Source organism: Suncus etruscus, chromosome 13 (genome assembly GCF_024139225.1).
Source record: "Suncus etruscus isolate mSunEtr1 chromosome 13, mSunEtr1.pri.cur, whole genome shotgun sequence".
Taxonomy (NCBI): domain Eukaryota; kingdom Metazoa; phylum Chordata; class Mammalia; order Eulipotyphla; family Soricidae; genus Suncus; species Suncus etruscus.
In genome coordinates, this window is record NC_064860.1 from 43048585 (window position 1) to 43064529 (window position 15945).

Consider the following 15945-nt stretch of genomic DNA (forward strand, 5'->3'; position numbering starts at 1 on the left):
ATTATGAAATTAATTCAGTGACTGCACCCCCACTCCCACCAAAAGAAATAACCCTGATCTCCTGTCTCTGTAACACTGTTAAAACAGTGTTGTAAACCAAGACCAGGGCCACACCGCTAATGTTCAGGGGTTACTCCTGGCTCTGAGCTCAGGGATCACTTCTGCAGGTGCTTGACGGACCCTATAGGATACCAAGGATTAAACCTGGTTGGCCACATGCAAAGCAAGAGCTCTTCCCACTGTGCTATTGCTTTGGCCCTAGGCTTGTAATTTTTTTTTTTCTTCGGTTTTTTGGGCCACACCCATTTGATGCTCAAGGGTTACTCCTGGATACACACTCAGAAATTGCCCCTGGCTTGGGGGGACCATATGGGACGCTGGGGGATCAAACCGTTGTCCTTTCCTTGGCTAGTGCTTGCAACACAGACACCTAGAAGACGCTAGAAGCGCCACCTCACTGCTTGTCATTTTTTTAATCCTTTCTAGTCCCTTGTTTTGCCCTTCTTTGTTCCATTATTTTACTTGTTTTTGTTTATTTTGTTTATTTGTTTTGGTTTTTGGGTCACACATGGCAAGCACAGGGGTTACTCCTGGCTTTACACTCAGAAATTGTTTCTGGGAGGCTCGAGGAACCATATGGGATGCCCGGATTTGAATCACCATTCTTCTGCATGCAAGGCAAATGCCCTATCTCCATGCTATCTCTCTGGCCCCCATTATTTTATTTTTGGCTTCTCTGTCCCATTTATAAACGAGATCATCCATTCATTTCACTGAACACATGCCTTCCAGCTCCATCCACATAGTAGCAAACTGCCATTTCCTCTTTCCTTACTCGGACTGCCCCCCACCCCCTCTACTCAGATCTGTGTCTCTTTATCCGTTTGGATAAATCCTCTTTGGATTTCTGAGCAGGTTCCACATTGGCAACTGCACTCAACACTGCTGTGAATGTAGGTCTTTTTTTTTGTGTGTGTGGTTTTTGGGTCACACCCGGCAGTGCTCAGGGGTTATTCCTGGCTCCAGGCTCAGAAATTGCTCCTGGCAGGCACGGGGGACCATATGGGGCGCCGGGATTCGAACTGTGTGTGTGTAGATCTTTTTGAATGATGTGTTTGTGTTTGTGTTTGGGATGAGGGTGGAGAAATACTTTCTCTGAACCAAAGAGCCCATGGAGGGAGGACCTGGCTGGAGGACCATCCCCTTACAGCAGACACTGTTGTCCAAGAGCTCCTTATCTTTCTTGTCTCTAAGCCCACAAGGCCGCCCCCACACTGCAAGGTGTGTTCAGCTTGAAGAAGCCTCTTCTAGCTTTGCAAAGGGCCAAGGTGAGCCCCTCAGAGTACCTTGGGTTCCACTGGGGATTCTTTTTTTTTTTTCTTTTTTTCTTTTTTTGGTTTTTGGGCCACAACCGGTGGTGCTCAGGGGTTACTCCTGGCTCTGTGCTTAGATATGCCGGGGAATTGAACCTGGGTCTGTCTTGGATAGGTTGTGTGCAAGGCAAATGCCCTACTGCTGTGCGATTGCTCTGGGCCCTGGGAATTCTTTATAAAAACAAAACTTGAAGGTCAGAGAGATAGTACAGAACAGGGGTTTAAGGCAGTGGTGCTCTGGGCTTACTCCTGGCAGGCTTGAGGCACCATATAGAATGCTGGGGATTGAACCTGGATAGACTTCATGCAAAACTAACACCCTCCCCACTGTGCTACCACTCCGCCCCCAGGTACAGGAATATTTAAAAGGTGAAACTTGGCAGGGGGTAAAAATCAAAGCAAATAAGGCAAAATGATGCACCCAGACTTCAGAAAAGTGAATAACAGCGTCCTTTATTTAAGAATCAAAAAAAGAAACTTATGGGCTGGAGCGGTGGCACAAGGGGTAAGGCGTTTGCCTTGCCTGATCTAGCCTAGGACGGGCCAAGGTTTGATTTCCCAGAGTCCCATACGGTTCCCCAAGCCAGGAGCAATTTCTGAGCACCTAGCAAGGAGTAATCCAAGTGTCACCGAGTATGCCCAAAAACAAACAAACAAACAAACAAAAAACAAAAAAAAGAAAGAAACTTAAATTACTAAGAAAATACCTGCCTATCAGGTTCCTGCTAATCCAAAGGAATCAGACTCCAAACTGGGAGGAGCTGGGGGTGCCCTGGGGGTACCAGCTCATACCCAGAAGTCCAGTCTCCTGCCTGTAGGCCCAGCCAACAACCAATTGGCGCTGATCCAACATACAGTGTCAGATCTTTAGTTTTTAGTGTTTAAGAGACCTTGTTTTATTTATTTTGGTGTGGGAGGAGTAGGGGAGGATACAGCTGACAATACTCAGGGGACCCAACTTGGGGCTGGGTATCCAAGGTGGGTTTAGCCACTTCCACTTGCAAGATAAAGGCCTTTGGGGCCAGGTCCTTGCAGATGCAAACAAGAAGTGGGCCTGATTTAGAATACCCTGAAAAAAAAAAAAAGGAAGAGAGAAGAGAAAAGTTTCCGGAGAGGAGAGTACGGTAGTCACTCCAGCCCTACCCCCAGGGCCTTTCTGCAGCAGGGTCAGGGAGGAGCGTGGGCAGGCAGGAAGTCAGCAGTGAGTCCCCAACTGGCTTCTGTGCAAAGTGCTTTGGGAAAAGAGCTTTTCAGTCTGTGTTGACATGAGACGATGGAGACATGGAGACGATGGAGACGGGGTCCCAGGAGTCCTCCTTCTGGGAATTGTCCTGGTCCAAGGTCTCAGTGAAGGGCTGGGCAGGGTCCTTGAGGTACTGGAGGGTTGAGAAGCCACAGGGGGTTAGTGTGTTGGTATGAATCTGAGCTGGGCGGATTGGCACATAACACACAGGCATTCAGGCGCTTGCCTTGTGCACTGCCAACCATGGTCTGTACCCCCACCACCCCATAGGGTTCATTTCCCACCTCACACAGCAGCTGGGCCAGCTGTGGTCCCTGAGCACAGTTGGGTGTGGGTCCTAAATACCCCCAAACAAAAATGAAAGAGTTTTAGTTGGAACCATCTGGGGGAGCAGGGGATGAAACCCAGGACATCATCCATGCACTCTGTGATCCCAGGAGCCATTCTCTTTTGACTAAGGGAGACAAGTGCTTGTCCTGCAGACCCAGAAAACAAATTCTCCATCTAGTGACTTCCGGTGCCCTAAGTCTCATGAATCACCAGGAGCTGACCCAATCCCTCTTCCTGCTCAAGGAGATGGGCCCAGAACTCAGGGGGTTGTGAGAGAGCCCTCAAGTCTAGCTTTTTCAAAGTAAAAAAAAAACCTACTGGCAGTGATGGGGGTGTGTGTGTCAATGAGGAGCAGGAAATGGATAGAAGTTTTTTTTTTATCTTTTTTGTTTTGGGGCCACACCCAATGATGCTCAGGGGCTACTCCTGGTTCTGCCCTCAGAAATAACTTCTGGTAGCCTTAAGGGACCAAATGAGATTGAACCTGAGTGGGCTGCATACAAGGCAAATGCCCTCTCCTAGAGCTACAATTTCCTGGAGGATATTGGGGGGAATGTGTGTGTGATAGCAAAAGTGAGAGGTCCCAGAGGATGCAGTGACGGCTGGATGGTACCTCACTTTGCCTTCTGCTCCTGCTCCAGTGGGAATTCACTAGAAGCCAATGAAGGGCTTTGGGAAATGCCACTGGCCAGTGCTCACTCACAGGGTTTTGGGCCCAGCACAAAAGAGGAACTCGGGGAACTAGGCACTACTTGAAACCTCAGAAATCGGGTTGAATTTGACTCATCTGTCTCAGGGCTTTAAATGACTTTTTTTTTTTTTTTTTTCACTTTCCCAGGAAAAACAACCACAAGATCTTAAGGTTTACAGTCACACCTAAAGGTTAGATTCACTCACGTGGGGACCCACAGTGGTCCTGGGGAACAGGTGGAGATAGTGAGTGAGGAAAAATGCCCCTAGAGCTGTTCTTCTGAGATAAGGCACTGCCTGCCCCTAACAAGTCCATCTGCTCTTGTGTCTGCTTCATTTATTTTATTTTATTTGGGGGGGGGGCACACCCAGTGGTGCTCAGGGGGTTACTGCTGGCTCTACACTCAGAAATCGCTCCTGGCAGGCTCGGGGGACCATATGGATTGCCAATGGATCCCTCCTGGGTTGGACTCATGCAAATGCCCTACCACTGTGCTATCTCTCTGGCCCCTGCTTCATTCATGTTGATGATTATCACTTTCTGCTTCACCTGGCAGTGCTCAGTCAGGACTTATTCCTGACACTGCATTCAGGGATCACAACTGACGGGGCAGAGGGGGTGGGGAACCATATGTGGTGACAGGGCTCAAACCCAGTTCAGCTGCATTCTAGGCCAATCAATACCTTGTCTGCTGATTTTCCTGTTGGCTTATTTTGCGGTCACATCTAGCAGTGCTCAGTAGTTATTGCAAGTGTATGTCTGGGCGGGGGAGGGGGGGGTCACTCCCTGACAGTGATCGAAAGGTGGGGAGGACCCTCCCCCCGCAAAGCATGTCTCAGCCTGTGGAACTCGCCTGTTTCCCGGCTTGGTCAGGTTCTCCCTGATGCCTCCACAGCTGCAATTCTGCAATGATTCTTTTGTGACCAATTCAGTTCACCTACTAGGGTGTAGCCCAGGTCAGAATTCCATTCCTTATTAGAGCTGAGTAGAAGCAGAGTGATAGCACAGTGGGGAAGGCCCTTGCCTTGCATGTGGCCAACCCAGGTTTGATCCCTGGTGTTGATGTAATGGTAATTGAACTGGGATTCGCCCATTGGGCACACCATCCCCAATGGCAGTTGGACTGGACAAGCCCTTGGAATTTGACCTGGACACACTTTTTGGCCACCCCTCCTGTAATAGTAGGTATTTAAGGAAAAACTTTGATTGTTGGATTGGGGGTCACCTAGAGTCCAGAGCAGAGCCTGCCAATCAAAAGGCGGCTGGAGATAAAGCATCAGGAGATGCTTGCTGCCTGCTTGTCTCTCTCCCTATCCTCTCAAATCTATCCTAGTCTCTCTCAAACCTGGATGTACAGGAGTCCCTCAGCCCGCTCTAGTCTATGAATTACATCTATCTTTCTCAGAAAACCCTGGGGCAGAGGCAGAGTTCAGACTGCAGGCTGGGAATAAAAAGATACCTACTTAGTCTTTCTCTTTCTCTCCTCCCTCTCTCCCACCCTCCCTCCCTCTCTCTCTCACTATCTCTCTCCCTCTCTCCCCCCTCCTTTTCTTTCTCTCTTATCTCTCCCCAGCCCACCAGGGCCCACAGTGTAGAGCTAGAAGTAAGTCCTGAGCATCACTGAGTATGGCCCAAAGCCAAAAACCAAACACAGCCCCACAGAGATAGCATGGAGGCAGGTCATTTGCCTTGCATGCAAAAGGATGGTGGTTCGAATCCCGGCATCCCATATGGTCCCGAGCCTGCCAGGAGCGATTTCTGAGCATAGAGCCAGGAGTAACCCCTGACCGCTGCTGGGTGTAACCCAAAAACAAAAAACAAAAAACCAAACACGGGAGTAAATCTTCATTGGTGAATGTTACCATTCAAAGGAACTGGAGAGAGAACTATAGTGGGTAGGGCATTTGCCCTGCACACACCAACCTGGGTTCAATCCCCAGCACCCCATATTGTCTCCTGAGCCCACCAGGAGTCATTTCTGAGTGCAGAACCAGGAGTAAGTCCTGAGTGCCACTGGGTATGGCCCCAAACCAAAAATATGAATTATAAAAAATTCATTCATTGAGGAGTTGTTTTCATCTTTTTGGGGGAATGCTTGGAGGCTACCAGGGCTGTATCCAGTAGCACTTATTGGGGTGGTGGGATGAGACCAGCTACTGTGCCCAGGACAAATCCTGATCTCTCAGCCCTGCTCCCTTCGTTCTGTCATGTGGGGACTTGCAAATTAGCACCATTGGCTTCACTCAAACCTCTGACTTCTGTGCCCCTGGACCCACGGACAACTCTGCCCCTTTCCTGCCTGTGACCTTGGGCACTGCGAGGTCATTGGGGCACACACATACCTCTTCTATCTGCAGGGGGATGCTGGGCGGAGTGTGGAACCAGCGCTTGAAGTAGACCCCGTATCTCAGGATCAGGAAGAAACAGATCCCCAACAGAAAGATCAGCCCCAGGAAGGTGACAGCAATGACAAAGATGACTTGCTGCATCTGTGAGGAGTCTGTGAGGAGGAGGAGATGGGTCAGAGGCCTTTGGAGCAGGACACACAAATCAGGGAGATCCTCCCTGGCCTCCACACTAACCCTGTGGTAAGCGCGCCCCTGTCCTTTCTTTCCATCCCCTCAACAATGGCAGCAGCCGTGGCTCTAAAAGCTCAGCTCCAGCTCGTGGTTCTCAACCTGGCCAACTGTTCCGAGGTCTCTCCCACCCATTACCATCTGGCAGGATCTGGGTGCAGGTGGTGTTGCTGTAGAGGCCTTGGGCTGACGGTGTCAATCGTTCGGAGTACAGCTGGGCGCAGACGCGTACACAGTAGACACGCTCAGGCCTCACATCTGTCAGCTTAATATAGTTGCTCTTGAATGGGCCTTTGACCTAGACAAGATAGGGCAACAGACAGGGGTCAGCCCAACCACCCTGGGAAGCTCTGTCCTTCACAAGCTCTGTCCTTCACAAGTTCCCCTCTGAGCACAGAAGGGGTACTGGCAGCCAAAGAGACGGTTCTACTGTAATCGTCTTGCTCATCATCATCATCATCATCATCATCATCATCATCATCATCATCATCACTATTATTTGTTTTTTTTTGGGGGGGGTGGTCACACCTGACTGCTCAGGGATCATTCTGGTGGGGTTCAGGGGAGCCTATGTGGTGCCAGGGATCAAACCCAGGCCAGTGTCCTATCTCCTGTCATTGTTGATTTGTTTTGCACTCACACTTGGTAATGCCCCTGGCTCTACACTCAGGGATTATGCTTGCCTGGTAGGGATTGAGGGGAGGGGGATATGAAATCCTATGAAATGCCAGAGACTGAACTCAGGTTGGCCAAGTGCAAAACAAGTGCCCTCTCTGCAGTGCATGCTATCCTCCAGACCCCTGCTGATTTTTAATTTGCTTCTTCTGAAGCAGAGTGACCAATGTTGCATGGAGGTGCTGGGGCGGTGGTATTTCACCCACATGGGATGGAGAATGGATGCTCTTCATCCTCTGGCACAATAAGATGTTTTTCCTTTTTTTTTTTCTTTCTTTTTTTTTTTTTTTTTTTTGGTTTTTGGGTCACACCAGGCAGTGCTCAGGGGTTATTCCTGGCTCCAGGCTCAGAAATTGCTCCTGGCAGGCACGGGGGACCATATAGGACGCCGGGATTCGAACCGATGACCTCCTGCATGAAAGGCAAACGCTTTACCTCCATGCTATCTCTCCGGCCCCAAGATGTTTTTCTTTTGGAAAAAATAATAATACAGGGGCTGGTAAAAGAGAACAGCATGTAGTACACTTGCTTTGCATGTGGCCAATCTGGGTTTGATTCCCAGGAACCCATAAATTTCCTCTAAGCCTTGACAGGGATCTTTGAGCATAGCTGGGTTTGCCCCCCACCAAAAAACAAAAACAAAAAAAACACAACCTCAAAACACATAGAAGCCCACTTCAAGAGTAGACTATCCATGGAAAAGGGAGGTTGGCATCTCTTCTTTCTAGATTCTTCTAGGCCTTCTCCTCACCAGCCAACCACACCTGCACCCAGCCTCACTTTGGGGAGATAAGGTGGTTTCCCTTTCCTCCAGTACTCAGTCTAATTATTTTACTTTCTCAGGGATATTTTTAGCTCATTTTAGAAATTTCTTTTTTGGGCCCGGAGAGATAGCACAGCTGTGTTTGCCTTGCAAGCAGCCGATCCAGGACCAAAGGTGGTTGGTTAAAATCCCGGTGTCCCATATGGTCCCCCATGCCTGCCAGGAGCTATTTCTGAGCAGACAGCCAGGAGTACCCCTGAGCACCATCGGGTGTGACCCAAAAAACCAAAAAAAAAAAAAATTCTTTTTCATGTTGGGCCACACCAGGCAGTGTTCATAGCTGACACCTGGCTATGTGCTCAGGCCTCACTTCAGGTGGGGCTCAGGAGACCAACTGAGGCACCAAGGATCGAAACTAGGTTCGTGCAAGGTGACACCGCCCCCCCCCCCCCAGGACTATCACTTTAGTACTTCTCTGGGATTTTTGTTTGTTTTTGGGTCACATCTGGCAGCACTCAGGGGTTACTCCTGGCACTGTACTCATAAATTGCTCCTGGCAGCAGGGGTGGAGTGATAGCTCAGCAGGTAGGGCACTTGCCTTGCATGGTACTGACCTGGGACAGACCTGCGTTCGATCCCTAGCATCCCATATGGTCCCCCATGCCTGCAAGGATTGATTTCTGAGCACAGAGCCAGGAGTTACCCTTGTGCATTGCTGGGTCTGGCCCAAAATCGAAACAAAACAAAACAAAAAAGAGGATACTGTTAATATTTTGGGGCTGGAGCAATAGCACAGTGGGTAGGGCATTTGCCTCGCATGTGGCCAACTTGGGTTCGATTCCTTGGCATCCCATATGATCCCCCAAGCCTGCCAGGAATAACCCGAGTGAAATTTGGCTCACAAACAAACAAACAAATAAAAGAAATAGCTTTGGCAGGCTTGGGGGGGACCATATGAAATGCCAGGATTCAAACCACCCTCCATCCTGAATCGGCTGTGTGCAAGGCAAACACCCTACTGCTGTGCTAACTCTCAGGCCCCTTTGGGATTTTTATTTTTATTTATTTTATTTTTTTGGTTTTGGGGTTATACCCGACAGTTCTCAGGGGTTACTTCTGGCTCTGAGCACAGGGGTCATTTCTGAGAGTGCTTGGGTGATCTTATGGGATGCCTGGAGATCTATGTGTCCAAGGCTAGATTGCTCAGATCTTTATTTTCTTTCTTTCTTCTTCCTTCCTTCCTTCCTTCCTTCCTTCCTTCCTTCCTTCCTTCCTTCCTTCCTTCCTTCCTTCCTTCCTTCCTTCCTTCCTTCCTTCCTTCCTTCCTTCCTTCCTTCCTTCTTTCTTTCTTTCTTTTCTTTCTTCTTCTTCTTTCTTTCTTTTTCTTTTCTCTCTTTCTTTCTTTTCTTTTCTTTCTTTCTTCTTTCTTTTCTTTCTTTCTTTCTTTTTTCTTCTCTTTCTTTCTTCTTTCTCTCTCTCTCTCTCTCTCTCTCTCTCTCTCTCTCCCTCCCTCCCCCCTCCCCCCTCCCTCCCTCCTCTCTCTCTCCCTCTTCTTCTTTCTTTCTTTCTTCTTTCTTTCTTTCTTTCTTTCTTTCTTTCTTTCTTTCTTTCTTTCTTCTTTCTTTCTTCTTCTTTCTTTCTTTCTTCTTTCTTTTCTTCTTTCTTTCTTTCTTCTCTTTCTTTCTCTCTCTTTCTTTCTTTCTTTCTTTCTTTCTTTCTTCTTTCTTTCTTTCTTTCTTTCTTTCTTCTCTCTCTCTCTCTCTCTCTCTCTCTCTCTCTCTTCCTCTTTCTTTCTTTCTCTCCCTTCCTCTCTTTCTCTCCCTCTCTCCTCTCTCTCCCTCCCTCCCTCCCTCCCCCTCCCTCTCTCTCTCCTTTCCTTCTTTCCTTCCTTCCTTCCTTCCTTCCTTCCTCCTTCCTTCCTTCCTTCCTTCCTTCCTTCCTTCCTTCCTTCCTTCCTTCCTTCCTTCCTTCCTTCCTTCCTTCCTTCCTTCCTTCCTTTCTTTTGGTTTTTGGGTCACACCCGGCAGCACTCAGGAGTTACTCCTGGCTCTACGCTAAGAAATTGCTCCTGGCAGGCTCAGGGGACCATATGTGATTCTGGGATTCAAACCACTGTCCTTCTGCATGCAAGGCAAGTGCACTACATCCATGCTATCTCTCCAGCCCTGGCCTGCCCAGATCTTAATGCAATGAATGTGTGTGTCCTGCAGAAACACAGCCCTCAAGTTGTGGGGTGTTTTGGTTGCACATGGCTGTGCTCAGGGATCCCTCCTATAGAGGCTTGGGGAACTCTATAGGGTATCAGGGAATCGAATTAGATGTGGCTCCATTCAAGACCAGTGTCCTCCTGCTGTATCATCATTCTGGTTCGCTGTGCCATCATTCTGGTTTGCTGTGCCCCCGGCTGTGCCAAGCTCAGAGCTGCCGGCCTGTTTTTTTAGAAACTTCCTGTGGATGTGGCCCTTTGCAAACCACTCAGACCGGCAGAACGGAGGGGACTGGATCTTGCAGGTCACAGTGGTCTCCTTATTGGAGAAACAGCCCACGGAACCAGCCCCCAACTCCAGTGTGGCTGAGAACCCCTAATGCTGGGCCAGAGGGCAGTATGCAAAAAAACAGCCTTCAGGCTCATAAAGTGGGAATGAGTAATTCAGCTCTGGGAGGCCCCTCAGTCCCGCTCTCTCAGCCTTCATGTTTCCTCGCTCATCTCTATCAGAAATACTGAGGGAGTGAAAGAGAAAAGGGGCTGAAGGAAAATGCTCTTACCTTTGGGGTTCCTGCCTCTTCTCCATATTGCACAAAATATTGGAAGGAAGCCCTGTTGTGGTCAATTTTATTAAAGGGTGCAGAGAAGGTGACGAACAGGGCGCCTTTTCTGGATGTCACCGATAGGTTTTTCGGAGGCCCGATGGTAACTGAAAGATATTGACGAAGCAGGGTACAGGGGCACGTGCAGGCCCGTGAGTCATGTGATATCTTAGGTACCAGCCCATTGAGTGTCTATGCCACTCAAATTGATGTACAATCACGTACAAACATGATGCGCTTATAAATGCACACACATTTGCCCACCACACGTGCACAAGAGTAGATGGACATTTACAAATGCATATTTGCATATGCAAATGAAGCTATTGCACACGTTCATTTGAGTATATGCAGGTGCATGTATATTCACAAAAATGCACTCATCTGTTTCTAGGTTTATTGAAAAATAATGTTTTCTTTTCTTTGTTTGCAGGCCACATCTGGCTATGTTCAGGGGCTTATTCCTGGTGCAGGTGAGCTCAGCAAGGGCCAGAGAATGGCTCCCTAACTCAGCCCTGCACAGGTGCTCACACACCACCATTGTTTTCTAGCCTTCTGTCCCAATCCCAGTTCTCGGTTGGGTAGTGAAGGTTGGTATATAGGGACAGATGTCCTGTGCCCCAAGGGGTGGGGCACTGCTCCTGTGTCTCCTTCTCACGCTTTTCCTGACCACTCTCAGCTGCCACATGGATTGTCTGGGAATAGGGGCAACACTATGTCCAATGTCCACAGCAATGCCAAGTCTGCTGGGAGCCCCTGGGTACACCCACTAGGCCTTGTCACTCCAATCCTGTCTTGTTTTGAAAAGAGGCAGATGGCAACGATAGGACTCCTACTGCTGTTAAATATTTCAGTGTTTCTGTAAAATATAGGGACCCTCCCTTTAAGAAGAGACAACATGGGGCTGGAGAGAGCACAGGGGTTAAGGCACTTGCCTTGGAGGAACTATACCAGGGTTTGCAAACATTTTGGGTGGTAGGGAAGGGCACACCCAGCAGTGCTCAGAGGCGGCTCCTGGCTTCGCACTCAGGAATTATTCCTGGCTGTGCTTAGAGAACTATCGGAGATGCCAAGGATTAAACCCAGGCTGGCCATGTATAAGCAAGCTCCCTATTCACTGTACTATCACTCTGGCCCTACAAATTTTAATAAAATCAGCCCCAGGCCTACAGTGAATATCTCTTTCCTAGTACTAGTTTAGCCCATCTCAGCCTGAAATCATTTTTGTTTTGGGTCCCCACCCAGTAGTGCTCATGAGTTACTCCTGGCTCTGTGCTCAGGAATCACTCCTGGTGGGCTCAGAGGACCATATGAGATACCAGGAATCAAACCCGGGCTGGCTGCATACAGGCAAACAATCTCCCTGCTGTGCTATTATTGCTCCAATCCCTGGAGTAAAATTTTTATTTTTTTGGTTTTAAAAGTGGCGGAAAAAGAAACCCTCTTCCAGGATGCTGAAGGCACCTGCATTTATTATAAGTTTTGTCTAACAGATGAACCTGGCACAGCAACACCATTAAATGACCTGGGTCTATGCCTCAAAACCATTGGGGTGGGAGGACTGACTCGGGGTGCCACTGTCCCATCAGCTCCATGCTCCTTACCATTTCGGTAGTGCTGGAACCAGGGCACTGAGGTCCAGGCCGAGGTATGAGAGTCTTGCCGGGCGCGGACCCTCAGTGAGATGTTGAAATAATACGGGAAGCCTTTGCCAGCTGTGAAGTTGCAGACGGTAGCCATGATAAATGAGCAGTCGACATTGGGCGGATGGCCACGTTTCACATCACTCCACTGGCTGCTGGTGCTAAGGCAAGAAGCAAAGATTCCCCCCACCAAGTCACTAGGGTCCCTTGTCTAGACTCTCTCACAGCAGTCTCCCCTAGAGACAACAGGAGTCCTCGCCATGCACACAATACCCCCCAAACCAAAGGCTGCCCAAACAGCCTGTGCCACATAAACGGGAACAGCAAGTGAGTGGAAATTCACCTTGCACATGTGGATCAACTCTGGTTTGATTCTGGGTGCTCCCAGAGGGTCCCTGAGGCACAAAGACTGTAGTAAGTCCTGAGCACCGCAGCTATGGTTCTCCATAATAAATAGGGCTGGTTTGGGGCTGGATCAATAACATAGCAGATAAGGTGTTTATGTGCCTTGCATACAGACAACCCAGGTTCAATTTTGGCATCCCATATGGTCCCCAAGCCTGCCAGGATAACTCCTGAGTGCTGCCGGGGATAGCCCCCAAACAAGAACAAAACCAAAAAATATAGGGATGAGGTGATAGTCTAGTGGGAAGGGTGCTTGCCTTGCATGTAGCTGACTTGGGCTTGATCCCTGGCATCCCTGATGGTCCCCCAAGCATTATCAGGAGTGATTCTTGAGTGCAGAGCCAGAAGTAACCCCTGAGCCCCACTGGATGTAGCCCCCAAACAAAACAAGCAGCCAGAAAACAAATAAAAAATAAACAGGAGTCAGAAATGTTTAAAGGTGACAAAAAAGGTGGAGTTTGGAGCTGGAGAATAGCACAGTGGTAGAGATAGCACAGCGGTAGAGCATTTGCCATGCACGTGGCCAACCCAGGACAGAAGGTGGTTCGATTCCCGACATCCCATATGATCCCCCAAGCCTACCAGGAGTGATTTCTGAGCTCATATCTCAGGAGTAATTCCTGAGCACTGCAGGGTGTGAATCCCAAAAAGGTGGGGTTGCTCATCTATCCATACTCTGTACGCTTGCGGGCCCCTGAATCCTATTCCTGGTCCCTCATGGTTCCCTATCTCCTTCTGGTACTGCCTGGGGTGGCCCGAAGCCCCCTCCAGAGTAGCAAAGCCTTGGAGTCCATCACATGCTCACAAGGTTTGCGAGGACAATGTCCGTGGCTCCCTGGGTCCTGACTATGAATGAACTGCTGGGGTGTGGGGTAACTCCAAAGTGCGTCACCTTTGGCCCCTGCCCAGTACTCTGCCACTTCTCACCATCCTTGCCAATGTGTCCTTGTTGGGGGGTTCCAAGGCAGTGACATGTCCCCATGGCTCAGATCCTGCATTTCCAGGGGTCTCCCAGGCTACTAAAGACACTGAGCATCAATCACAGGCTGCTTGCGCCCACCCCCCCCACCTTCCTATCAGGGTTTTGGATCTCAGAACTGAGCAGCTGTGAGAGTGAGAGCTGTTTAAGGGTGCAAGCCTCAGAAAGCATCCAGATCCCTGAGAGGGGCTCAGAACTCAAGACAGGCAGCTCAACACCACAGGTCTTCTCCACATGGCTGAGCACTGCATGGAGCACTCAGTGCCTCTGCCTTGCATAAACAGCCCCTGCCCCATAGTGGCCCTGTCAGCAACCTGAGCACCACTGAGGAGGCCCAAGAACAAGAAAAAGCCAGTTACAAGGGCAGAGGATTTGACTTAGTGGTTGGACATGAGCTTCACTTAGGTGAGGCCCTGAGTTCCAGAAACACATATGCACACGCATGAACACTGCACACGCGCACACACGCACTCTGGAGTGGAATAAGAACTGTGTGTGCAGCTTCCATCCAATCAGGAGCTTGTACCTTTTCCTTTCAGAAATCACTCCTGGCAGGCTAAGGGATGCTGGGTATTGAACCTGTGTCGGCCGTGTGCAAGGCAAACACCCTCCCTGCAGTGTTACCTATCTAGCCCCTGATCCCCAGTTCTGGTCTCTGTCCTTGTCTCTGGAGACAGGCCCAAAGCTGACAGAAGCTGCGGTGGGAGGCTGAGGGCTAGACTGGGACAGGCTGAACCCCAGATTATCATTCAGCTCAGGTCTGGCAAGGCAGGTGGGGAGACAGCAGAGAGGTGGCTGTTTTGCAGTCCTAACCACGGCACACTCCTGACTCTGTGGAGTTCCTGTTCAGGTGTGAGGGTGGGTGGGGAGGAAGCCACTTCTGAAGATTTGGTACAAAGTGACACCACCCACTTATAAAATAAAATCTCAGAGTTCTGGGATCACACCAGGTACAGTATTTCTTTTTTTTTTTAATTTGTATTTGTTTGTTTGTTTGTTTGTTTGTTTGTTTTTCAGGCAACGTATTTCTAACCCTCAAGCAGGCAGGTCTGAAAAAGCAGGGCAGTGGTGAAGAATTAATAGACCAAGCCAGCCAGGGAAGAATCATGGAATCAGTGGGTTTTTTTTTTTCGCCTATTGGTCTCTGCCTGAACCCAAAGCCAGAACTGCCTCTTTCTTTATTAAACCAATACCCATCCCACTAGGGGGCAGGGTAGAGTATGATCCAGGTGGGTATTAAAGGAAGAGCTTTATGGGAGAGGAAGATGGGGGAAAGAATGCCTTTTTTTTGAATTAATAGCTCAGTGTGATCTTACACCTACCAACCTCCGGACACTAAGGGGGCTTGAACCTGACCTGGGTGGCCTTTCCAAAGAAGGATGCACCTTTTTTACAAAATTGCCTGATACTTAAGGATATGATATATTGACCCTCCTCTAGCTGATCCCAGCTACAGAATTTGGGTGATAGTGGTGAAGGCCCCCTATTCCTGGGTTGCAGTTGGGTACTGATCATGCTTCTTCAATCTCTTCCCCTGTCTCCTCTGAGCTTCCCTTTTCTCAGAACAACCAATTTTTCCCCCCAATGCTTCTCTAAAAATAAGGCCTGGAAGGTGGAACAATCAACCCCTCAGAGTTGAAATGGAGAAGGGGGATGGGACAGGCACAACAGTTTGGGGAAGTAAAAGTGAGGAAGGAAACAGTTTCAGAATGCTGCCTGCCAGCTGGGTACAGAGGTTGAATATAAGGTGCCTGTGGGTGGAGGGGATGGAAGAGTAGGGGTGCCTATAAATAATAATACATATTATTCATTATTTGTAAATAATAAATATGATTTGTTGTTTATAAGTAATAATAAATATCATTTAATAATAATGAATAAAATGAGCATCCAAGAGCATGACCCACCACAGAAAGTCTGTGGCTGACCCCTGCAATTTGCTTCTGCCTAAAAATTGATTATTTTTTCACAGAGGTATGGGGGAATGACATATTTCCCAAGCAGGTACAGGGGGTCACTATTAGTGCTACTTGGCCTCAGGGTTCAAGGCTCAGGCCTGCGCCACCTGCAACCACACCAGACTGTACCAGAACAGAACCCAGGTCTTCACACAAAGCAAACACAGGCCTCCAGAACCCTAATCAAATCAAATTCTGTGTGTGTGTGTGTGTGTGTGTGTATGTGTGTTGGGGGTCACACACACAAGGCAACACACAGGCCTTCATTAACCCTAATCAAATCAAATTCTGGGGATGTGTGTGTTGGGGGTCAAACACACCCAGTAGTGCACAGGGCATACTGCTGGCTCTGCACTCACAGGTTACTCCTGACTCTGTGCTCAGGGATCACTTCTGACAGGGATTGGGGGACCATAAGGGTTTCTGGGGACGAAATCTGAGCCATGTGCAAGGAAGTGCCCTGCCCACTGTCTCATGTCTTTGGTCTCTCTTCATGCATGA

The 15945-nt window shown here is 48.9% G+C and overlaps 1 protein-coding gene across 1 annotated transcript in view; it reads right to left on the reverse strand.

Moving 5' to 3' along the window:
* Positions 1 to 2495: 2495 nt before the first annotated feature.
* IFNGR2 (interferon gamma receptor 2) overlaps positions 2496 to 15945 on the reverse strand; it is a 30083-nt gene continuing 16633 nt past the window's right edge. The window contains exons 3-7 of the mRNA XM_049785792.1: positions 12064 to 12263; positions 10418 to 10566; positions 6352 to 6511; positions 5980 to 6137; positions 2496 to 2749 (exon numbers count right to left, since the gene is read on the reverse strand). Of these exons, the coding sequence (XP_049641749.1) occupies positions 2624 to 2749; positions 5980 to 6137; positions 6352 to 6511; positions 10418 to 10566; positions 12064 to 12263 (793 nt within the window). The 3' untranslated portion in view covers positions 2496 to 2623. The remainder of the gene's footprint in view (positions 2750 to 5979; positions 6138 to 6351; positions 6512 to 10417; positions 10567 to 12063; positions 12264 to 15945) is intronic.